This window comes from Panthera leo, chromosome B3, assembly GCF_018350215.1.
Source record: "Panthera leo isolate Ple1 chromosome B3, P.leo_Ple1_pat1.1, whole genome shotgun sequence".
Lineage (NCBI taxonomy): Eukaryota > Metazoa > Chordata > Mammalia > Carnivora > Felidae > Panthera > Panthera leo.
The window spans coordinates 115,138,033-115,163,454 of NC_056684.1; the positions used below are offsets into that span (position 1 = coordinate 115,138,033).

Consider the following 25,422-nt stretch of genomic DNA (forward strand, 5'->3'; position numbering starts at 1 on the left):
AATCACAAAATGAAAGGAAATCGAGTTCCTGAATCATCATATGGGAGAAAGCCACCTGCTACCTGGGAACATCCTCCCTGGATTATCACATGAGTGAGAAACAAACTTTCATCTTGCTCAGGGTCTGCAATATTGGGGTTTATTTATTATAGCAGCTACCATTAGCCTAAGTAAGAAATGAATCAAGGGAATGGGAATGTGTGTCTCAGGCAGTAAAAAGTGCTGAAGATGGACGTGTGCACAATGGCTGGAAGTGTCTTTTTTCACACTAATACACAGACCACAGGGCCAAGGTATTTCAAAAGGACATCTGCAGTGTCGTCAGATAAGGTGGATAGGCAGTTTGATGTTACACACACACACACACACACACACGTGCACACACACGCACACATCACTTTGTATATTCCAGAATTCCAGTGTTAAAGATACAATAGGCCTCCAAGGCCATCTCTTAGGACCTTATGTGTAGTTCAGGAAGCTGACCCAGATGGAGACAGCGGTGCAAGTCCATGGAACTAAGCAGTGGTGGCATCTAGACCGGCACCCAGGTCTTCAGATTCCCAGGCTCTTCTTCTCAACCCTCTTTCCCATTCTCTCTGGTTTATCCCAGCTTCTCCCTTGACAGAGTCTAACATCGAGATAACCCAGAAATGACTCAAAAGGGGGAATGATAGGTATGAATGGATTTCATGACGTTACACTTACCATGTAATCAGCTAAAGGGCATTTTTCATTGTCAACGTGGTGGCTGGCAAAGAACGAAGCGAGCCCGTTAGCCAAACCCTTCTCCTCGCCTACTTTCTTGTGTTGTTCTGTGTCCTCTTGAACTCTATCTGCCAGCCATGCCAACCATCATTATTCCAGGACCACACCAGATCCTCTTCTATCCCTGTGCCCTGGAGCGTGCCGCTTCCTTCTGCCTCTCCTTCAGCACCAAACCCCCTCACCAAGGTAATCACTGTATTTTTCCTTCAAGACCCTACTTAAAGGTTATATTCTCCGTATGATTTCCCCAGTGCTTCCAGGCTGAGTTGGGTGTTTCCCATGGCACCTGTTTATGCCATTCCTAGAGCACTCATGGCATAGAAAGGTAATTTTTATTTCTACCTTGCTGGTTCATATGCTTCAGAGGCTCCTTCCCATCACTTCGCTTTTCAGAAAGGGCAATAGCACATACAATGCTGTCACCCCTCTTCTTGCCTGAGTTGTTCAGACCAGGAATTCGGACAAAGCTACCAATCCACAGGCACTCCAGCACCATGATGCAGCCGGCTACAGAGGATTCTGCCTTTTGGGAGTGGCCCTTTGAGGATGGGGGTGGGGGGATTGGTCACATTCACTCCATTGAGAATTCACGCTCAGAGAAAAAGAGGGATGTCCCAGTCGGTTGGGGGAATGGAGCTGTACACTCACGACACAGTGTCAGGGCTGGTGGCGGTGCCTGGCCCTGTGTCAGACAAGCACAGTAGAGGGAGCACCTCAGAAGGGAGGGGAAGCAGCTGGTGATGGAGAGAAGGAAGCGAGGACCGGGGAGACAATGCCACTTGGGGAATGGGGAGAGCGGACTTGGTTCCTGAGGGCTTTCAGCACCCCATCACCAGCTGTGGTTCTGCCTTGGCTTCCACAAGAGCCCCCACCGGCCCTTTGCAGCACTGTCCCCCTCCACTTCTCGGGCTAAGTTAATGGGCTTCTGTTTCTCGTAACCAAAAAAGTCTTGGTTAAAAAAGTGTTACCTCCCCCTCTGGACTATGAGTTGCTTGAGGTCTTCCTTGTATCACCAGAGTGTAGATCGGTGCATAGAAGGTGTTCAAAATCCACCTATGGAATGGGCGACGAGTAAACGCATGAACGAATGCGCCTCTTGGTGATCAATGCAGGGCGCCGTTTGCCCGGCTGGACTCCTGCCCCACCATGCCTCTCTGATTCAAAAGGCTCTTTCCTGTAATCACCACAGTTCTGCTACCTCTGTACCCCAGTGTCCAAACGTCTAGCTTCTGACAGGTGGCATTTCCCTGAAGGATTTTTTTGCTTTAAAAATACTGGGTCTGGCACACCAGCATCTGAGGGGACAACAGATGCCAACAGGAGATACAAATAGGAGAAGACACTTTCACCTCAACCACATCTGCTCCAGAAGAAACCCCACGTGGCCCCCTGGACCTTTTCCTGAAGAAACATGGGAGAAGCAAGCTGTATTTAGAGAGATATAAGTATAGCTTTTATTTTTTTTTTTTAAACCAACCCAACATTTCCACTGGCAACTGTCAACATAGCTTATGACATGAGCACTGTTTCTTTTTTAGTTATTTTTTTCTTAAAAAAATGTGTTTAAAATTAAACAGGTGTTTTTTAATTTCTTTTTTTTTTTCCCCTTAAAAAATGTATTTATGTCAATGCAGAAAGCCTAAAGATCTGTGGGCAGTTTTGTGATGATTTCATATGTGTGTTCGTGTGTGTGTGTGTGTGTGCACGCGTGTGTGTGTTTTAAAGCCAGGTCCTTTTCAAATTTGTTGGGAAAAGGTCTGTAGGCCACGGCAATCTCTTTTTCTATAAACCCAGTCTCCATGGGATGACAACAACTAAGATTCCTCTTTACTGGGGCAAGAAACGGCCCACAGGCTGGAAAAAGAGCTTCATGAGGTTTAAAAACAAGCAGGAATGTGGGAGAGATGAGAAATTCCAGTTCTTCTCTTGAGAAAATACTCTCAGACGTGACCGGAGGGTCCAGGAGAGGTGGAAGGAGCCCCTTGTTTTCTTACCAACCTCTAAGTTTTTGCATTACCTCGAGAAATACAGTCAGACCTCTTGGTGTGGCATGTTAGAGAGCAAGGGGGTGGTGAAACTGACATTTCTCCGAAGCACTGACATTTTAAATACAATCTTTCCTCTTAAAGATCTCGCTAGGTGGACAGCTCTTCTCTGCCTCCGATGCGAAGCCAAAGATACTCGAGAAGCCATCTACTCCTTTTGTTTCCCCAGCTGCCCTCCTCTGTCATCACATACCATTCCTATTTTTGTCCCGCATCTCCTGCTTGGCGGGTCTTCCTGCAGAAGGATAAACATAAAGACACGGACACAGCAGACACAGCGAGGCGGACAGAATCAACTGGAAAGGCAGGGAAGGGAACCATGACCTTGTGTTTTAAACTGGATCTGGACATAAGCACATAAGGCTCCTCCTGCCCCCATCTCAGGCCGAGCCCGTTCTTCCGCGCCCTGCGTAGGTGTGCAAACATACTTCCACCCAAACACCCTCACTCTCCCGCTCAGAAGAAAAGGAGCCTGGGGGGCAGGACCCTGATGAAGCCGAGAGACCCAGCAAGAGGGACAGAGTGCGGCTGAGAATCCTTGCATCTACCTGTTGGCTCAGACCGCGAGCTCCTTCACAGCACCTGTTACTGACTTCGGAAAGAAAAGACACAACGAACAAACAGTGAGCAACACCTGACGGGAAAATGAAAACGAAAGCAACCGCAACAATGACTACCACGAAACGAAAAGGGAGCCCCAAAGCAGCCACACGGATAGGCCTCATTTCCATCCTGGCCAGCCGAGTCAGAGAGCAGGGATGAGCGGGACCGGACAGACAGGGGACGCCCTGTCCCCGGGGAAGGAGAAGCAAAGGAATAATCCAAAGGCGGTGAGAGGCTCTGACCTTTGCGGTGGGTCGGGGACATGGGTGGGAAGATGGAGAGGAGGTGGATTTGTTGCTGTTGTTGGTTTGTACTGAATTAAATACTTTGTAAAGTGGGTGTCTCCTCCACTCTGTTCGGTTGGTCAAAACACTGCCCTTTCAGTCCGCGGCCGGGGCCTGGGTCGGGTGAGGTTCCTGGGGCTGGGCCCCTGCCTCTGCGGGGGCTGCTCACCCGGAGAGGGGGGCGAAGCGCCCTTCTCTCAGGAGGAGTCCGGGGCCTGCGCTGCGGAGGCCCCGCGCTGTGGCTCAGAACCCCCTGATGTAGCAGTAGGCCTCCAGCGTGGCAAAGAGTATGTAGAGGAGCCACAGGCTCACAAAGAGCCACGTTGTGGCCAGCTTGCAGCCACGAGGGCCGCCCAGCTCCCCGCCCAGGTGGGGCCGCCGACGGTACAGGAGCACACTGACGCACACGAACGCGAAGATGGTGAAGAGGGTGACGGAGAAGGCCAGCGTGCCGGCGGACACGTAGAACTCCTGTCCCTGCAGGGCCCAGTAGATGGCGGCCACGGACCAGGCCAGGCCGATGCCCAGGAAGACGTTGATGGCGTTGCTGCCCGTGACGTTGCCGATGGAGGCATCTGAGTACATATCCTGGATGGCAGCGGCTTTGCTGGCAAACATATCTGGAAAAGGGCAGAGACAGCAGGAGCTGGAAGGAGCCTGAGACGCGGAGGGCCCACCTGTGTGTCCAGAAGGCTGAGCTCAGGAAGGAGAGGCAAGAGCTCTGTCATGAACAGGCTGTGTGGCCTTGGACAAGTTACCTCACTTCTCTGGACTTCAGGTTCCTCATCTGCTGGAGTGTGAAAGGTCCCTAAGGGCCTGCTGGTGCTGATATTTACTGAGTGGGCTTGCTGTTCCTTTGAGGTTATTTTTTTAGTAAGGGGAGTTTGCTATCCCACCATCTCCCCCAGGGAACCTTGGCCTCCTGGGAAGCTGCTTTGTGTAGATGCCTGATTATAACCATCACGTGGGGCATTCTCACGGAACACAGTCGTGACCCGATGCCCCCAGACTCAGCAGTGTGTTAGGTGCTGGATTTACGGGGACAGAGGACACGCCAGGGAACCGTGAGGTATGGGTTCAAAGAAGACAGGGCTCTGCCTTTGTAGTTAGTATGTGGGGCACAGAGCCCCTCAAGCTGTTTGACTTCAGATGCTGGCATGGATTGTAGGCATTGGAAGGACTGTCAGGGACATCTAGCCACCCTTTTACTTCACAGGTAAGGAAAATAAGGGTCAAGGAATCTACCCAAGGTCACAGGGGAAATTAACAAGACATTTGGCCCTAAAAACCTCATGGAAGGGTCCTCTGTCTATTGTCATCCTTCATCCAGAGAGTTTCAGGCCAAGCCACGAAATCAGCGAAGCGGACCATCACATAACCTTTTTCAAGCCCCTAATGCTGCCAGCTGCTCCCTGGACCAACTGCAAGGACTTGGAAGTGCCCCAAGCTCCCTCCTTGCCCGCTTGTCCCGGCTTGCCTCCTTGTTGCCAATTTTCTCAGATCTCCTAGAGAAAACCTCTTGCCTTTTCTTGCCTATGACCTTGATTTTTCACCTCTGATCCTCTGCACTTTCTACCCACATGTGTTCCTTTTCCCCTGTGACAGTTCTTCTCCTTCCCCTCTGATAGTTCCAGTCCCCAGAGGCCCGGAGAACAGGGATCACAGGGCATCTCCTCCACAAAGCCTTCCATGGATCATCTGTCTAATTTCCCACCACCCAACACATTTCCAGGAGAGCCAACTCTCTTGCATCACTAATGTAGACATAATCCCACTGCTCTGTGCTGGGGCTTGGGGAAGAGGTTTTCCTGGAGGGTGATGTCAATTTAGCTACCCTCCAAAAGGATGTGTTCTCTCAGTCCGGGAAGGGGTTCCCTAGGTCCAGCCAGCAGGGTCCTGTCTGATGGGACTCAGCCGAACCCGCTTGTCAGAGGATGCTCTCTCTTCCTTGCTGTGGCAGTGGGGAGGCACCCTGGCAGGAGTTCAGGTTCAGATGCCTTGGACACCCAACTGAACCAAGTAAGAAGCCGAAGCTAACACAGCCCTCTGCCTACTAACTGCTCCTTGTCATTCCAGCCCAGCTTCCATAAGCCTCTCTTGGAAGCCATCCCTGATCCAGCCCAGGCCCCCTGTTTTATGCTTGCACAGCATCTCTACTTGCCCTTCATTGAACTTATCGAGATGGTTTCAACCGCAGTAGTTGAGTATGGTTTCTGTCACTAGCTGACGGACTCCACTCAGAGAGGGGAGCACGTCTGCCCTGCCTCCCACGATTGCCTTAACAACTAGCACAAAACTGCATCGGGCTCAGTAAATATTTGTCTAATGAACGAATAAATTCATGCCTGTTCCTGTTCGCCTTTGGGTGTTTATAAGAAAAAAAAAGGTGTAATTCATCACATGCAACGACAACAGCTCACTAAAGCTGCCTCTCCTGTGCTGCCAGGAGACGCTTTGTACCCCACAGGTGTCCCTCGAAGGGAGGAGGCCAAGAATGCTTGGAAACATTTCGGACGTGGCATCTTCAACTGGGCCAAACTTCTATCTCAGAGACTGCCAGAGGGAAATGGAAGAAGAGCAGAATCTATGTTCTTTGAATTACGTTGTTTGTGGCGCTCATACAACGTGGAGGTTAAGAGAGTGGACCACTTACACGGGCAGTTGACTTAACTCTGTGCGCCGCAGTTTTCTCATCTGTCACGTGGGGATGACAACTATGTCTAGTAAATAGGGTTTTGGTGAGCATCACAGGGATAAAACGTGTCAACTGCTTAGCATACACAGTGGGTGACACATCAGAAGTACTCAAGAAATGTTAGCCCTCGTTGGCAATATCATCAGGAATCCCTTTGACTTTTGTGCACCTTAGGGGGCAGAGGCTCTGTTAAGCTCAGATCTGAGACAGCAAGGAAGATAATGAGGCAAAGTGTAGGGGTCACCTGACCCCGGGAATATCCTCTTTGCAAACCCGAGCACCCCTCACTCTTACCTGGCACAGAGGTGCCGAATGCCACAAACACAACAGCCGTGACTGAGTCCTTGAGCCCAATGGTGCAGCCGAAGTGGGAGGCCAGGTCCCCGATTATGGCTGTGAGCATGCCAATGATGAGAATGGACACAACGAAGCAGGCCCAGCCATGGCAGTACTCTGTGGGGGGCACGCAGGCAAACAGCACCTTCCAGAAGACCGTCAGAAAGTGCATGACGTAGTCAAAGCAGGATGGCAGCCGCTCCTCTCCTGACTCGTCCTCATCCTCGTCCCCTGCTGGAGACAAGAGAAAACAGGCCCAGGAGAGGGCAGCAAGGTCAGATCCCCACTCAGGAGGAAGTCGAGTCAACCCACATGACAAGCATTACTGGCTGGCAGGAGACCTCAGCTCTCTCCTGAGGAGTGGTGTGGGCCAGGGCACGGGCACCAGAAAACAGCTGGGAAACGGGACCTGAGTTGGGGTGCCCCACTGGTCGATGTGAATGCAGGGCACCGCGGGAGACTGGGAAACAGAGGACAGGGGAATAGGGAGAAAAGGGAGAGAGAGAGAAAGAGACTGGGGGAAGAACACAGGAGGGCCAAGGCAATGAAGCAGAGGAGGGTGGAGCCGGCTGCGTCAGGTTGCCTGTGTGAAGAACAGCGAAATCAGCTGTGTGTCCCCTCTTCGCTGGACACCGGTGGAGTGCCTAATTTTCCTGATATGCCTGCTGCAATAACCTCGTGGTTCTGGTTGTTATCCGTCCCCAGAGGGGCGGCTGTCATTCCAGATCATGCAGGCATACCAGAGAGCCCGCGCCATCCTCCAAATATCCCATGGGACAGAGCAGGCATGGGCCCCATGGTCCTTGCCAGGAAATGTGGGCAGAGTTGCCCATTCAGCAGTCTGGGAGAAGAGGATGCGCTGAGGCACGCTGGCACCTTGTCCAGGGCAACCTCTGTAAGGTTTTGACACCATCGGAGGAAGCTGGGTTGTGAAAGAGGAGGAGTTAGGACGCTTGAGTTCCAGTCACAGCTTTGCCAGGAAGAGCATCCATAAGCTGGGGATAAATCACCTCTTGTTTCTGAACCTCAGTTCCCCCCTCTGAGAAAGGAGGGGATTACATGACGTGGCCTATATTCTGTTTATTGTCTCTGTAGGGTCAAAGCAAGGTCACCAGAGGGGAAACTGGGAGTATCTGAAGCAGGCGACATGAAAAGTGGGGCAGCCGCGGCAGCCACAGCCACCCTGTCTTCCTGGCCGTACTTTTGCTCTGGCTCTGGGGCCTTAGGGATATGACCCTGTGGGTTGTTGCTATGACGACAAAGCCTCACGAAAGCAGACAAGGCTGGTGGAGCTGGGCAGTACAAGGGGGCCTTGGTGATGCCAGGAGGCGCTATTGGCGGTGGCGGTGAGACCTTGCCTGGGACCCTGGCTGTGCTGTGGGCCACCACTGAGGGAATCTGTCAGTACATGCCAAAGGAGAGGTCTGGAATCATCCAGGGTGGAGGTCTGTCAGAAATCAAGGCATAGATTTTACAAACTCCGGACCCCCACATGTCTAATCAGAAGAGTCCCCTATTTTACAGAAAAGGAGGACCAAAGTAATGAGAGGAAGTAATAATGGAAACAGGATTTTAATCAGTTTGTGTTGGTACCAGATGCTATCATTCTATTTACTTTGCTGAGAAAGGTCGAAACGGTTCCTTTTTCGAATGAGGGAATTGTGGTTCAGGGAGGATAACTTGTTCCAGGTCACACAGTGGAGCCAGGATTTGAAACCAGAAATAGCCATGCTTTTTTAGCTACCCCATGATTCTTTTCCAAAGTGACCCAGTGAAACAGGCGAACATCAAGGACTAGAGCTGGGGCACAGAAGCCTTCCCAGAAATTGGTAGCTGCTGATGGGGCTGTGTTCTCCCTTCTCTGGTGTTGCCTGCTTCTCCCAGTGAGGCTAGTACCCGTCTTGAGACCCTCTTACCTGCGCTGACAGTGATGGCCTCCATGAACTGGTCCCTCCAGGAATGGGTCCCCACAACCATGGCCAGGTTTGTCTTCTTGATCAGTTTGTCCACCGTATTCTGTCAGGGAGAGAAAAACTTGGAATCATGAGGTTAGAACGCTCAGAACTGTTGCATTCCAGGCATGTCCACATGGATTCTCAAAGTAATGGCCTTGGATGATATCTGCTGGGTCAGTCTTTCCACTTCCCTTTTCTTTGGTTGTGATGACGGATAGTGGATACTTAGAGCAATACAGTAGAGCGTAACGGTAATGAGATCAATAAACTTTGCCCCGGAGCAGAAAATTTTAGAATTTCTGTTTTTAAAATGCAGTTAACAATAGTGATAATACATCCAGGGGCTTTATAGCCCATTTATTCTATATGTTGTTTCCTCCCAATGTTCCTAGGATCTAAATGGCCGGCCCTATTCATTCCATGTTACAAATGGGGAGACTGGCCCTGGGTGGTTAAATGATTTGTTCAGTTTCAACTTCACACATTCAGTGGTGAAACTGGAACAGAACTTCTATCTCCCACCACATTACCCTATTCTTCAATTTGAGCTCACTTATAGCCTGACCTTGAACTCAAAGGACTCTTCAATGATGACCTCTAGTTTGGGGTGTTCGCCCAGTACTGGCTTTCCCATTTCTGCTATCCTCTTGGCCTCCTCTTCCTCCACAGTCAGCTTCCTGTCTGTCACCTCTGCAACAAAACAAAATCAGACTAGCTTTAGCACATTCGCCACTCCCTAGGAGGCTAAAGGTCAGAGTGTGAGGCATGGGTAGTGGGCACAAAGCAAACTGCTCTTGAGAATGGGTCCTTTGTGTACTTTTTAGCGACTCTTTCTACACCATGCTGAACATTTTATAACCATCAGACCATGAGAGGGTCCCTTTCAGGCCTGGGATAAACATTCCTATTTCCATTTTATACCGGGGTGAGCAACCTGATCCAAAGACCTTTGGAGAAACAGCACCTAGTAAAGTCACCATGTCATCTGGTGAGATATTGGAGAGTTGGGAACAAAAGGCTTTAACAATTTTGAATTACTGGGCCTGACCGTTCAACTACTTAATGTAAAAATTCTTGGGGGTCAGAACCACACGTTAATCCAAAGGGTATGTCTACTGGTTCCCATTAACATCTGTTTCCAACACCACTGGGGTTGTGCCCTCTATAAAGGAGAAAGGAGGAATATCTACACTCCATACAAGTGAATGTCATCCTCATAATGAGAACTTGGAAGATTTCCTGAAAGATTTCATGATTTTCCAATGAAAGATCCCCAGGATTTCTGTAGGAACCAGGCCCATTTCTTCTGGAACAGAAATACTTGTTCAATCAAAATCCAGAGGAAGCTCTTCCTTTACTTTCTTTTGAGGCATTCCCTGTATCCCTCAGCATCTTGACTCATTTACCAGTGGTCCCTTCTCATGTTGAATGGTGGGAAAAATTTTCCACTTCAGCTGGTGAGTCCATTTTGAGACCACTTCACCATGAAGACATGTTTTCTGGATTAGAGTGAAATAGAGATTGAATCTTTTTATTCCCCTTTGATTAGGAAATTGCTCTTGGCAGACTGTTTCTTTCAGAGATCATTTAAACATCTTTCCTTCCAAGTCCACATTCTTACATGCAATTAATTCTTTTATTGAGTTCCTTAATTGCTTTCATTCCACACAGTGAATCTCCTACGGAAATCCTTTGGTCCTTGGATAATCTCAAGGACAAAGTGGGTCAGAGGCCAGGGAGGTCTTCTTTTCTCTCTAACTTGGGAATCGCTGAAACATAGGGACAGGTGAGACTCGAGCTCTTGAAGTTGCAAGGAAAGGAATTCACTGGAAAGACGATAAGCCAAGAGTATAAGTTACTAGAGAGGCTGTTTTACATAAGGATTTTCTTAGTTGTCGTGAATGAAGATGGTAAGAAAGTATGTGGACGATTCCTGAGCTGGCTGTTTTACTCAGTGCTTCTGGCAACAAACACAGAAGGCAATCCCAAAATGTTTGGGAGCTGTCCGTGGTGCTGTCCTCCCGGTAGTGTTGGTGACGGCTTTCGGAAGCAATTATTTCTCAAGGATCAATGTCCTGTCTATTTCTAAGTAAACAGACACCCTCTAGCAGCCTGATTTTATTGAATTCATTGATTCTGAGTTTTTAATGAGTTAATTATGAAGGTAAATCTGGGTGCATCCAGGTTTCTGGCTATGAAGTCAGTGATCCTAGAAGCCAGACTGCAAGCCACTCTGAGAAAAAGCCTTTAGGAAAAGACTCACAGATTCTTTAAAACCATGGGTACTTTTTTCTTCCCTCGACTTTACATTTTGGCACCATATCACAATGGCTATCCTAGCAGTGACCGTATTATTCTATTCCTCCCTCCCCAATTCCCCCATGTCATACTTTACATGTGCCACAAGAACTTTATTATACCAATATAATGAGCTCTCCAGTGACATATAAATGTACCTGTCTAACCCCGTGTCTAGCTATCAATCTGGCACTACATCCATCTGGCAAGATATTGATCTACCTACTGACCTGTCCACCCCTGTGGTGATAGTCAGTTTTTCCATCTAGCTTTTTGCAAAAATCTCTTTGACAAATACCAATCCTTTATCTTTGGCTCTCCCATAGCTCCACAGAGGTACTCCATATAGATCGGTTAAGTGATTGATTCACATGCCTTTAAATCAACTCTGATTTAGTGTCTTGGTTTGGTAGTAATTCCTGCCTTTTCCTATTTTTATAATTATCATTCCTTTACATTTAAATTAATTTCTTGAGAGAGTGATAAGTCTCAAATCTAAAAGACCATAATGATTCTGATAATTTGTTTATGTAATTACTGAGAATTTCAAGTGAAGAGAATAAATGATAGGTGATTTTGACATTTGGGCTGACTGAACAAACTCTCAGATCTCAGAAAAAGGGGGAGGGGGAAGAGAGAGAGAGTGATAGAGAGAGAATATGAATAGGATGAAAGATTGAACAAATATTGGAGGAACAAAGAGCTTGCCAGGCCAGACAAGAATAGATGTTGTGAATGCTCTACAGGCATCCTCAGGAAGAAATGGGGCGATTTAACTAACGCCCTCACTCCCAGGTTCCTGAGCTTGGCGGGGTAGCTCAGAACGAAGCGTATCTACTCTCCATCTTTCACCACCAGGCATTGTTAACCATGTTTGCCTGTCCACCCAGGAAAATTGAAACAAGAATTGGAGATTTACCATGAATTTTAAGTCTAACCATGGGCTCCTAAATGAAAAGTTTACAGACTGAAAGATATAAAAAATGACACCTTCTTTTCCTATTTCGGTTTCTACTGGTATTTTAACAAATATGTTAAAAGTACAAGAAAGCCTAAATTAAATCACAAACTTTGTTGTGTGCATATGTGTGTGGTTGGCGGTGGGGGTGCATAGAAGCAAGAGTTGTAACAAAGAAGCTCAAACACCTTCTCAGGCAAGAAGGTAAGTGGAGAAGTAACTCCCAATGCCATGGCATTAATACCCTGGGGGAAGAGTGGAAAATATGGAGTCAGAGGTAGTTCTTATCCTGTTGGTCTAGAGAGGAAGCAAGTGGCCAAGGAAGCTAGAGTCATTTTGTTTTCCAGAAAGTAAAAATGTAGGGGTTTCCCTATTTATATTGTTATTCTTGTATAAGGCTGCCAAGAAGGCAAATGTCCTTACTATATACACTGCCCCTTCTCAAAACGAGGCTGCAGCCTGTATGTAATTTTGAATACTAGCGAATTCTGTAAGTTGTTTTGCTTCTCAAATGCTCTTAAAAATTTTTTGCATGCTCAAAGACCTGATGAAATTTAAAATGTTATCTTAACTTACATTGAGACATCTGGTATAGCTCACGCTGTCTATACTGAGAGTTAGAGTATTACTGATATGCTGGAAATGCTTGTCTATCTGCTCGCGAAGTTGGATGTTGTTTATGATCTGATTCCACTGATGCAAGCATGCTCTCAAAGAAGGTGTATGTCCTACAACAGAACCTAGATTCTGCATGCGAATATGTCCACAGTAAATTCTCCAAGATTTCTATTTTCAGCCAGATAATTGTCCCCACCACCCATCATATCCTAATTCTTCTTCTTGTTCACGGCACCTGTGACTTCAAGGGTAAATGACAAATGAACCAAAGTTCTAGCAATTTAGGTCTCAGCTGTAATGAGATGCAACATCTCCAGGATCAGTAAAATTCCAGATTCTTTAAAAAGTGTGTTTCATGTTCTCACAGCAGCTCCTGGTTGTTTTTCCCCGGTTCCCTCAAGATCAAAGTATTTTCTTTCGAATCCCATCATGACCCTATCCGCTCCTGCCCCACAACATGAGATGACAGATGATTAAGACTCAGAAGTCTTGACCCACTATCTCTTTGGTAAGTTTCAACTCTCTTCCTGGTCCTAGAGAAGACCAGCTATGCCTTCACCCACATCCGCTGACAAAAGTGGTGCTCAGTGAATTGTCAACTTCCTCACAATTACTTCAAGTAGGGAAATAAACCTCTCAGTCCTTAGGAGAACTTGTCAGGTTAGCTCGAGCCCGCAGTTCCTATTAAATAAATCAAAGGACATTGGTCTTAAACTAAATAATGGCACTGGCAAGAAGTAGAAAAGATGGGGCAAGACACCTCTTACCTGGAGACAACAGGAGCGCTGTTTGCAAATGGATACCAGACAAGGGGAAGAAAGAAAAGGAAAGAGCATTAAGGTCCCATCTTGAAAGTGTCCCCAGGCTTTGTGGTTGCAGCAGTATAAGGAAAGCAGTGAGCTTAGTGGGTGAGAGCTCTGCAGCCACATGCAAAAGGCAGCATTTGGAGCATGCGCAACAGCAGCAGCAGCAAGAGGTATGAGCCACTGGAGGGACTGCTGAGCACCAGAGCCCTGCAGCCTGACTTTCCCCCCGGACCTTCCCTGTAACTCTTGGGGACTAGGGAAAAAGCAATGAGGATGGGAGGACCATTTGAGTGGAGCAGGGACAGAGTTGGTCATTCATGATCTTCTAAGGAATCAGGTTATCATATCAGGTTATCAGGCTATCATATCATATCATATCATATCATATCATATCATATACCATATCATATCATATCTGTGAAGGAATGAGAATCCAGTTACCAGGAAAACTGTAGAGGTCGCAACCTTGCCAGCGTAGCTGGCTTGTCAGTGGAGAATATGACGCTGGGGCTTGAACAGGAGTTCAGCGTGGGCAGTGGCATAAAATAGTGAACAGTGCTCAGTCCCGCGGCTTCTATCCCTAACCTTATAATCAGATCATGCTTAGCTTCTCAGGGACTGTAACATTTCCATGGCCACAAATAGCTTCCTAGCTACCACACTGGCCAGAACTTTTGAGTTCCCCTCAAAGAATGACCTAGTGAAAAGCTAAGTTCTGCAGAGTATTTTTTTGAATGGTTTATCTTTTTATAGATACAGCCTGGAGGTTAGGGCCAGGGACTCCTACCATTTGTATCACCTGTGCCCAGCAAAGTCACTGCAACTAGGAGGTGTTCAATAAAGCTTTGTTTTTTGCCACATATTTTGGCAATTGTAATAGATCCAGTGGTGCTGCATCTCTGGATGCTGGTCTTTTTGTTCCAGAAAGGACAGGCTAAACCAGAGTCATACTGAAAGCTATTTGTAGATGAAAGATGACAAATAGCAAGGCCCCTACATGGACTGGGAAGCTGGGTTAGACGTACCTAACACAGGGCATCCCTAGCCCCTGGACTGTACTTATGTTAAAAAATTCTTGTGACATACCACATTTTCATCTCATTGGTGTCTTAGCACAGCCCCACACTCCCTAGCTCTTATCAAATAAAAGTTTGGGCACATCCTACCACATAGTCTTGGTACAGCTGGTGACTGATGGTGCTGCGGAAGGAGTGGGGGTGGTGTCTGTGAATTGTTTCCTCTAGAAATCTCTAGGAAGGCAACTCAGGTCTATGATCCATCATCGCACAGTTGCAACCACTGAAGACACATGTGGATCAAGAATCTCTACAGTACATAAACAGGGCAAACAGGTTGACGTTCTGCTTTCTCCCATATGGAAGTCCAAGGGAGTAATTGATGAGTGAATCTCCTTGCTATATTGAGATAGATAGAAGGATGACAGATAGATAGATAGATAGATAGCAAGAAAGCTTGTTCATTCTGCTCCTTCTATGGATCTGCATGGAAGAGCCTCTCCTGGCCCCCAAGTTCCAGTGGAAACCAGAAACCTGAACACATTAGTGTACCCATGTTGGCAAGACAAGGGGTAGCTCTTCCAAAAAGGTCCCTGCTGCCCTGATTTTCACTCAGATGTCCCTCCCAACACCAGGCTCATCTCTAACACAGTGAGAGGGCTTGCAGTCAGCTAGAGTTGTACTACTCTCTGGTCATTGTCTACATGATTTGAGACTTTCCATTTAGCAGTTATAGATGGGTCAGCAAGATCCAGATAGGCCAATTCTGAGTGACATAATACCTCCAGGGTGTTTTTCCTGCTGCTGCTGATGAGAGAATCTGCAGCTGAACTTTCCCCTGTATTGATCCCCAGGGTCAGGTGAGCATCATTTATCCCTGCTCACATACCCCAGGGACATACAGGAACTAGCGTAGTTCTGTGAGTAATTGGAAGCATCTGGGCAGCTTGTCAGGGTGAGCCCATTGATGTGGTAAGACGGGGCACGAACAGGCCCTATGACTGGGGGAGAATGCTATCCTTTCCACATGAGGCTTTCAGTGTCCAGGCCCAACAGCCTTGACCATGCTGCTCAGTATTGATCTCAGATGCCTACTTCTGGACTCGGGTGTTTACTCTATGCCAGGGCAACCGTATTTCCTATTCATCCTCCCTTTTCCCCTCCTCTAGCTCGTCTAGAGCATTTAATTTCACCTCTCAAGTCTGTTTTGTTTGCCAAGAATAGAATCTGCTATTTCAAATACAGGCTTTTTTTTTTTTTTTTGTAATGCAATTGTCATTTTGACCATGCAAAGTCTATGCTGTTCTGAGTGCCTGAGACTCTCCCATGCAGCAATGATAATGAAAAGCAATTTCTACTGTACAGCTTCTCACCCTGAGAACACCAGGGAATTCTGAAAATCAGGACGGGTTTTCATTTGATTCTGAGTCTAGACAATCAAGTTGTATGATCTTTTACCTTATGGTCTAATGCCAAAATATGGGAAAATCTGAAGAAACTGAAATTAGACAAGAGACCACGTCTGGAAATGCACATATTTCCTATTGGCATCTTCCATTTTGGCATCTTGGTCACCGGGAAGATCTGGAGGATACCTGTCTGCTCACCTACTCCCTCTCCAGGACTAAGCTCCACTAAGCCTTTGCTGACATCTCGTTGGACAAAGAGCCCAGTTCAGAAAAGGGGGTGGGGGTGGTGGGAGAGTCTCAAATGGAGAGTAGACAAAGGCATTTTTGCATTTGGCTGAGTCTCTTGAAGAGCACAAGGTGTATCTTGTGTCACTCTCTGTCCTGCTGTTGATCAGGGTTTATTGGGGAGGCAGAAAAGAAAAGCCTCTTTAATGGTGGAATAAAGTCATGGGTGGACTTGTAACCCATTCTTCTTGTCTGGAGCCACTGCCTTCTTTCCAGCTACCCTGATCATTTGTGCTGCTTTCATTTGCACCTAAGTAGCAGAGACTGTGGAAATTGATTAAGCTAGTTTACAATGGCCTTAGATGTCTGCTGCATCTAACCAATCATGAAGATGCAGCAGACATCTAAGGCCATTGTAAACTAGCTTACAATGGATACAAGGGAGGTGGGAATGAGGTGGGGCAGGTGTTGAGACGATTTCTGGGAATATTCTCAGCGGTAGTAACTGGAGGATCGGCAGGAACATAATCTAAGCAATGGAACTAGAGATTTTTTTTTTCCTGCACTCTGGAAGTCAGGTTCATGGCGACATCTTATCAGGTGGCAAGGGAAAGATGAGTAATGGAAGATGGAGATGGCTTTTGTCTCTAGAACACTAGGCATATCCAGACCTGGGTGGACATAGAACTGGTCAGATTTGCAGAGAGAGTCCCCAGAAGACAGTGAGAACTGATCAATCATACCTGTCGATAGCCTTCAGGAGTACAGTTGCTGGATTTCTTAGCAGCTGTCCTTGAATGAAAGGCTTTATGCTGCTCTCTGTCATGTGAATATGAAATAACTGAAGAATAATCATCCTTTTTTGAAAAACAAGTGGGTCTCACTGTTCCATCTTCCATGAGGGTCCCAGAAGCATACCTCTTCTGAAGGGGAGTGTGAAAGTCCTTCTCTTGGTATTTCCCAAGAGCATCCTTTTCCATTCCCACATAGATTCCTCCAACACTTCTGAAGTAGTGGTTTCCAATCATTTTCTTCAAGGGAGGAAATCTTTCCTTACATCTTCCTTGGTTGCAACATAATCAGTCCCTGAGTAACGGAGCCCTAGCAGGTATTCCAAGATGCATGTCTTCAGGAAGAGAGGAGATGAGGCCACTTCTCTGGTGTGGGATGAGGGTTATCTTGGGATCTGGGTGACATGCCTATTTGCAGGTGCCAAGCAAAGGCAGACTCCTGTGGGCCGTCTTGCTTCTCGGGGATCAATACCAACTACACCATTTAGAGGCCCTTCTATTAGAAAACCCATTGAGTCAACACTCTGGGCCTGCTCAATGTCATTCCTTTTCTGAGGCCCTCTGGCTGGGGAGATTCCCATACCTGGAATTACTTCCTTCTTTTTGCAGACTCTCAATTTTCTGCTTTAGGGATTGCACTGTCCTCAAGTAGTCTAAATAAAGTTCTCTACCTTGGGCTAGGAATAGAGGTGGAATGAGACGGGATGGATATCAAGTGGAGGAAGAATAGTTCAGGACTCCAGATTGTATGACCACCTCAGAAGCCAGCTGTCTCTCAGAGAGGTCTCAGAAGCTGTGGGCTCTGACAATTGGTATACCCTTTCATACCATGGTCTCCCCAACTGTGAAATAGTCAGATAAAACACTTACCTCCATGAAGGGCAGAGGGGCCTATGAACCCCTCTGCAAGTGAATAACCTGCCAAGCACTCAAGGAAGGTTGGGGAATGCAGCAGAAAACTGTCAAAGCATCATTGCAACATGGGCCCCGGCCCCCAGCCCAGACCCTTCCCCATTCAATCCAGGCTCGAGGGTAAGGGGTGGGAGGGGAAGAAGGCAGGGAAGGGGCACAGACATGCATGGCATCACATTCCTTTCTTTTTCTTCTCCTCCCCACCCCCCAAGGAGTTTCCACATTTACAGGTTACATGTATGTGTGGGGGCTGTGGGGGAGAGTGCAGGGGACAGTGGTGATCAGATCATTGGAGCACAAGGCGGAAGGAAGTAACTCAGTAGGGTAATGAGGAGTTCAGGCTGCAGCGCTGTCCAGAAGGTGGGAAAGGAGGACTTGGTAATCAGCTAAGGCTAAGAAGGCAGAGATGACACCGAAACAGGGTGAGAGCGAGAATACAGGAGGGAAAAGAATAAAAAAGTCCATTGGTCAAAAAGAGGAAAAAGGAAAAGGGAAGAAAATGGGGGGTGAAAAATAGAGTTGCTTTTTGCTGCTGTTGCTTTTCAGTTAAATTTTTTTTATCTTTCTTTTTGTTGTCGTTTTATTTTGTTTTGTTTTTTAAAGAATCTCACACCTGATATTCCACGTTCCATCCATTTCGGTTCACCAAGGACAATGAAGAAATTCTCTTGCCTTTCGTATTCCTCCTCATCTACTATTTTAACCCTTATGGTTTTCCTGTAGGGACAACAAGAGAGAGAGTGTGTCGACTGGGTCGGTAGGTTGGTTTGTCATTTGGAGCACAGCCTTTAAAATCATTCCCCATCACTCCTGGTACATGCAGCCCAGTCCCGCCATGGTGGCATTTGACGGGACTATGGTGGATTGTATATTTCTCATATAAAAAAAATGGTCTCAGCTTTTCTTGTCTCCTTGGTCGTAGTTGTCCTTCTGGGTGTGAAGGAAAGGGAGCCAGGGGACAAGGAAAAGTGGGCAAAGGAAGGGTCCCGGGGGGACAGGAGGGAAAGGGGAAGGACAAAGGGGGTGATGGTGGGAAGGAGTCAGTTTAGATCCTGCTAATAGTTAGTAGGAGGTGAGTCAGGCAGCGCATTCCATTGGGTGTCACATGGTAACTGGCATTTCTTTGGGAAGCAGGTAAATTACCAGCCCATTGGAAATGATTCTTCTACAACAGGAAATGTGTCAACAGTGCCTAGCTGGGGTCTCGTTTTCCTTCCTTGTGTCTATACTCACTTCTTATGTGAGCCTCATAAAGAAAATTTTAAAGTATTTATGAGGAAGGGAAACGAGAGAGAGAGACAGCGAGAGAGAGAAAGGAAGGCAGGATTCTATTATCTTTGTCATTCTTTACCTCAGGGCTTCAGTGGTGGGAACTAAAATAAGTATGTATTAACTACAATATGATATAGGACTGCTTTAATATTTATGGCTGATGCACTCCTGGGAAAATGTAAAGAAAATGATAGAAGTCATCAAATTCTAAATCACCTTTATACTTCTATCACATAGGGTGATATGTCCCAAGGCTGGCTTCCTTAAATGCTGATTATCTGGGCTCTGGGGGAAAAGGTGATGGAGGTTCCGATTCATTTCTGGGTTATCTCAACAAAGCATGTTGTCTTTTAAAAACAAATCATTCAGGGAAGCAAAGTTTCCTGGAAAATCACTCCCCTCCGAAGACTGGCATGACGCTGGTTCAGCCCTGCTGTCGTGGGAGAAGTTGCTATGGGGCCTGGATCATCCCCATCTTGGTCCTTCATGGAACCACAGTGGGGTTGGCGGGTCTCAGTAGTGAGCCATGATTTTTCTTTCCCATGTTGGTCCTTCATGGAACCACAGTGGGGTTGGCAGGCCTCAGTAGTGAGCCATGATTTTTCTCTTCTGCTTGCTTTGTTTTTGGCCTGGGACCTAAATGCTCTCTAAAGGGCAAAGAGGTGCTAACAAACAATAACCTAAGATGTCTAATCAGAGCCTCTGATGTTCCCCTTCCATTCTGAAGACGTGCTCAGCTTTGCCATCTATAAAGTGGTAGACTGACCTGAGATGGTTTGTTGAACACAAGATTTGGTGTGTGTTTGTGTTTTGTGTGTGCGTGTTTCACAAGTACATTTTCAGTCACCCTTTTTGGTACTATTTTGGGACACCTTTACATACCTTGCTGAGTAGACAAAAGACAAAGCTAAATGACTAACAAGAAGAATTTTCTAGGGGCGCCTGGGTGGCTCAGTCGGTTGAGCGGCCGACTTCAGCTCAGGTCATGATCTCGCGGTCCGTGAGTTCGAGCCCCGCGTCGGGCTCTGTGCTGACAGCTCAGAGCCTGGAGCCTGTTTCAGATTCTATGTCTCCCTCTCTCTCTCTCTGACCCTCCCCCGTTCATGCTCTGTCTCTCTCTGTCTCAAAAATAAATAAACGTTAAAAAAAATTAAAAAAAAAAAAAAGAATTTTCTAGGAACCTCTCTCTAGGCCCTAGATATGGGAACCTCGGGCTGTCTACGAAATAGGAGCCTGGCAGTTTTTCCCCTGCAGGGACTCTGCCATGGGTTGGAAATGGGGTGCTCTATGACCAAGGGCATGGCCTGGAGGGACATGATTGATGGCCCTGCCAGGGAAGGAATGCTTCCCCAAATACTGGCCGCTCCCCTCTACATAGATGGTCTGTCCAGAAGAGGATGTTCTGACCTGCCCATTGGAAGTCCGGGATATGTGTGTGGTCATTTACATTGAAGTCAAAGGCTCCATCTACTCTGAGAAATCCTGTGATCTTTTGGGAAAGCTTCCACTCAAGTCAGAATCCCCTCTCCCACTATTCTAGCTCGTCTGCCACCTGTCTACCTGGATGCTCTTTGCAGGGAAAACAGAGTCCAACAGGTAGGCCTGCGACCTAGACCTGGAGCTCAAACCTGTACTTTCAGCTTAATCAAGGTCAGAGAGAGAAACACACCTCGACAACAGGACTATGGTGAAAAGGATGGCTCCTAAAGGCTGCTTTGGGGAATGGGATGAACCACAAATAGAACCCAAGTCCAAATACATTGATTCTCAATGTCTGCCCATGGACATCTGTGCTGAGCATCTGGGCCAGTTTCTCAAGTGCTGCCCTCCTGCTGGTGCTGTGCTATATGGTCTTTTTCTTTCCCATATATAAAGCCATCCGGGAGAAGCAGAGAGCCGCACATATAATACTCTGGGCTCTGGCTGACTTTCTCTCTCTCTCTCCCCACTCTCTGTTTTCCCCCATATCCATTTCCCCGTCCCACAAAAACTACCACCAACTCTTGAACATCCTTCTTATGGATACCATGTGACAGGCTGGCAGGTGTTAGGACAGAGCTAGGATCAGAGAGAGGAGAGGGAGAGGTGGAAAGAAAGGAAAAGAGAGAACAAGAAAGAAAACAAAGGAACGTGAACCAGAGAGGTAGAAGAAAGGGGAAGAGAAGACAAACGGATTGGAGACAGGAAGAACCAGAAGAGGAGGGAAGAGAAGAATGTTAACGTTAGTGTGGAGGACAGGGTACTACACCTTTCTGAAAACTCATATCCACCATGCGGGGGCCCATCATCTCAATGAAGTAATTCTTGTTTTTCTCATACGCCTCATCATCAATTACCTTGATGTGAATTGTCTTGCTGTGGATGGAAAAATAAGTATCATAAGCAAGGAGCACAGTGGGGGGCCAGCCAGCTGGGAGAAGGAACAGGAAGAGAATGAAAACAGTGAAAAGATCCAGAAAGGTCAAAGTGTGTCCCCAACACCACGAGGGCACAGAGGAGAGGGGCTGCCCCAGACCCCCTTCCAGGCTCACTGGGCTCCTCTTAGGCTTTGTGTGGCTTCGTGGCATGGTCAGACTCGAAGACTGGAAAGTCAAAAGTTTGGGGTTCTAATCTGAGATACGCCACGTAACCCTGGACAAATAACGTAACTGATACACAAACAGGCTAAATAATGCTTACAGCATCCCAGGGCAGTCGTCAGAGGACTGAATTAAAGATATATCACAGCTCAAGCATTTAGGTCCTCTGTAGTGTTTGTTTCCTTAGCCCTCTTGCTTTGAGGACAAGAGAGAATTTTTTTTTTAAGTTTTTGACTTTTGAAATGAGCAGGTGTTGCTCTGAAAGCGTCATGTTATAGAAAGGACACGGATGGGGGGGCACGTTGGCCTGTGGGAGTCTTGCCTGGAAATAGAAGGACTTTTCCCTTTCTCTGTGGCAGTGACTACCACGGGGAAGCCAGGAGGGCCATGTGGCTCAAGTCACGCATTCTGGTAATTCATAACTGGGTGCAGAAACTACAAGGCTACCTGCAAATGAACGCTGCAGCCCCAGGGGTGCGCTGACTGGATCACATTAACTCTAGGACGATCCGAATCACGGCTGCCTTATAAATCCTACAGTGATTTTGTGACTAACACAATTATATTGTTTTTATGTTAAAAGATGTTTCATTAATTTAAACATTGAAAAATATAAAGCAATTTTAGTAGTCCTGATTTGCATTTTTCTCTTTTCTTTTCTCTCCCTCCCCCTTCCTTCCTTCCTTCCTTCCTTCCTTCCCTGTTTCTCTCTTTCTCTTTCTTTCTTTTTCTTTTCTTTCTTTCTTTCTTTTTCTTCTTTCTTTCTTTCTTTCTTTCTTTCTTTCTTTCTTTCTTTCTCTTTCTTTTTCTATTACTAAAAGCTTTAAAAACAAAGATGGACCTGGGCCTCTCCCAACCTTTGCTTAATAATGGGGACATTTCAGGACCAGACTCCACTTGAGGCCTTTCGCAGAGGGTATGGGACACTGGTGGAGGGGCGCGCATGCAGCTGAGTCTCCCCTCAGCAGCGGGATGAAGGGATGCACACAGGAGCCCCTGGCATGCGCTCTCTCAGACTTGGGGGGCCCGAGGCCTGCCCTTTGTTGAGGAGGCTGAGGCCTTCAGCACCTGCCTTTATTTTCATATAAAGTAGGAATATCTTTATACTCTGACTTGGGACAACCTCTCTGCTCTCCCAAGCTTTCCTGAGTCACTGTTAAGAGTGCTGGATGTCTACAGAGCTTCCTCTGTCCACATTGTGGATCCTACAGAAACAAATGTAGGTCTGTCGTTCCTGAAGTGAATTAATAGCAGTTACTAATACATCCTGGCCCCCGCCAGCCCACTGTTTCAAAATCAAAGACTCCAAACCCACACCCATCCCTATCCCATACAATCCTGGCTAGCCACCACAGAAAGCATGAACGTTCAAGCTCTGAGAGGCCTCTTTGGCCTTTCTTCCTTGAGAGCAGCGGCACTGGTATTAGAGACGAGGACCTGAGATCAAATCCAGCCTCCAATTCTCACTAGCCGGGTGACCTTGGACAACTTGCTAAGGCTCTTCAAGTCTCATACGTAAAGCAGAGTACGAGTATCTACTTCAGAGCGTTCTTTTTTTTTTAATATGAAATTTATTGTCAAACTGGTTTCCATACAGCACCCAGTGCTCATCCCAACAGGTGGCCTCCTCCATGCCCATCACCCACTTTCCCCTCCCTCCCACCCCGATAACGCATGTGAAGTGCTTGGTGGGGTGCATGATCCTTAGTAAGTGTTTACTAAATAGCAACTATTATTCCTTAAAAGTAATATGACCCCAATTTGATGTCTGAAAGTATTATATCTCCAATCATTAAGGCAGAAAATAAGGGGAAATCAATACATAGAACTGGTGACCCAAGACATGGAACAGGTTGCAAAGAGAAGTCAGGTCAAGAAAGGACTGGCTAATACAGGATGATCGACCCCAAATGAGCTCTTAGAGGGGCTTGTAATGTCAAGGGTGAGAGCACAGATACTGACTCACATTTTTCAAATTGTGGCCTTGTCAGCAACAAGCTCTGGGCTGGACAGACCACACGTCATAAGACACTGCGCTTGTGATTTTTAGTGAACAGATAAAATAGAATAAGAGATGCCATCGACAACTCAGTGGAAGACAGGGCAATGAGGACAGACATTAGTGGTGGCATAAGGAAGTGAGGGTAGCTGGCTGGGGCCACTGGCTGGAGGGTGTAGTGAGGGGAGGAGACGGGGTGTGAGACGCCCTCACTGAGATCAGTCACGGGGAAGGCATCACATCTGTTTGGAGTTAAGGCGTTACCTTGCCTGGAAGCATGAGAAATCCCTTCCAGCTCTAGAAAACCAAGTAAGCTCTCGGTTCTGCCCAACCCAAATGAAGCCACAAGAACATTTAAACTGAGTGAGAATCACCAGCCAGGTCTTGAGTTCTCTTTCAGGCATGTTCTTCCTCATTTCAGTCAACAGCAACATCGTCTATCCAAACCTGGGATCACCCCTGATCCCTTCCTTTTCCTCACCCTTCCCTCTCGACCCCACCTCAACCCTAATACATCTGCCACCATCTTTCCCTCTGCTACCAAGACCTAGAGCAAAACAACATTGCCTCTCCCTTGAACTTGGTAATAGCCTCCTAAGAGAGATCCCTGCCTTTGCCGCTTCCCTCAATTCCTAACCCCGTAACAACCCAGGATTGTCCATTAAAAATGCAATCTGGGGGCGCCTGGGTGGCTCAGTCAGTTAAGCGGCCGACTTCGGCTCAGGTCATGATCTCACGGTCCGTGAGTTCGAGCCCCACGTCAGGCTCTGTGCTGACAGCTCAGAGCCTGGAGCCTGTTTCAGATTCTGTGTCTCCCTCTCTCTGACCCTCTCCTGTTCATGCTCTGTCTCTCCCTGTCTCAAAAATAAATAAAAACGTTAAAAAAAAAAACTAAAAAAAAAAAATGCAATCTGAGTCCCATCACACCCCTGTAATTGGAATAAATACAAAGTCCTTATCATGGTCTATAGTATCTTAGATCATCAGCTGCTGGTGACCTCAATGATTCCATTCATAACGTTCTCCCCTTGCTTGTGAGACCCAGATACACTGGTCTTTCTTCCTGTTCCTTCAATTTTTTAAAAAAAATTTTCTACGTGTATTTATATTTGAGGGGGGACGAGGGGCAGAAAAAGACAGCGACAGAATCCAAAGCAGGCTGTGGGCTCTGAGCTGTCAGCACAGAGTCCGATGCAGAGCTCAAACTCACAAGCCATGAGATCATGACCTGACCTGAAGTCGGATGCTTAACCAACTGAGCCACCCAGGTGCCCCTGCTTCTGTTCCTTAAATCAAGCCCCTTCCCACTTTGGGCATCGTCCTTGCTTGTTCTCTGTGCCTGGGTCTGTCCTTACCCTCAACCTTTGGGTCTCCACGTAAGCATGGAAGGCCTAGGAGAGGCCTTCCACGGCCATGTGACCTTCTTCAGTATCTTTCCTCCCCATCGTCTCTACCTCCCCGCCACAGGTCACTTTCCCTCGTGTCCCACCTGCTTGTTTCCTCCAGTGCACTAATCACAGCCTGAAGTTAGCTGGTTAGTTTGTTAACTTACTTGCCCACAGTCTGTCCATACTGGAAGGTAAGGGCCATGGTGACAGGGAGCCTGTCTCACTTGCTGCCCCCGTCCTAGCACCCGGCACGGAGGAGGCCCTCGCTCATGACTTGCTGAGGGACTAAAGGTGGATTTCGAACACGCCTGAGAACACATCTGCCTCTTTGCAGCAAAAACTCATTAGGATCAACAACAAAAGCCTATTCTGATAGAACGCCTAAGGATTTCCAGAGGGACAAAGAGACCAGAAGCCCAATGTCATCCATCTAAACCCTCAGCTGACTAGCCCGCTCCATTTGTC

General features: G+C 47.2%; 1 protein-coding gene across 5 annotated transcripts in view; it reads right to left on the reverse strand.

The window, feature by feature from the left end:
- Window positions 1-2,250: 2,250 nt before the first annotated feature.
- SLC8A3 (solute carrier family 8 member A3) overlaps window positions 2,251-25,422 on the reverse strand; it is a 144,382-nt gene continuing 121,210 nt past the window's right edge. For 3 of the 5 annotated variants that reach the window (XM_042943644.1, XM_042943643.1, XM_042943646.1), the window contains 5 exons: window positions 18,333-18,436; window positions 9,252-9,376; window positions 8,648-8,747; window positions 6,690-6,965; window positions 2,251-4,320 (listed from right to left, as the gene is read on the reverse strand). In XM_042943644.1, coding sequence (XP_042799578.1) covers window positions 3,944-4,320; window positions 6,690-6,965; window positions 8,648-8,747; window positions 9,252-9,376; window positions 18,333-18,436 — 982 coding nt within the window. In that variant the 3' untranslated portion in view covers window positions 2,251-3,943. Of the gene's footprint in view, window positions 4,321-6,689; window positions 6,966-8,647; window positions 8,748-9,251; window positions 9,377-18,332; window positions 18,437-21,239; window positions 21,252-25,422 lie in introns of those variants that run through there. The other 2 variants (XM_042943647.1, XM_042943645.1) reach the window with 2 other exon arrangements.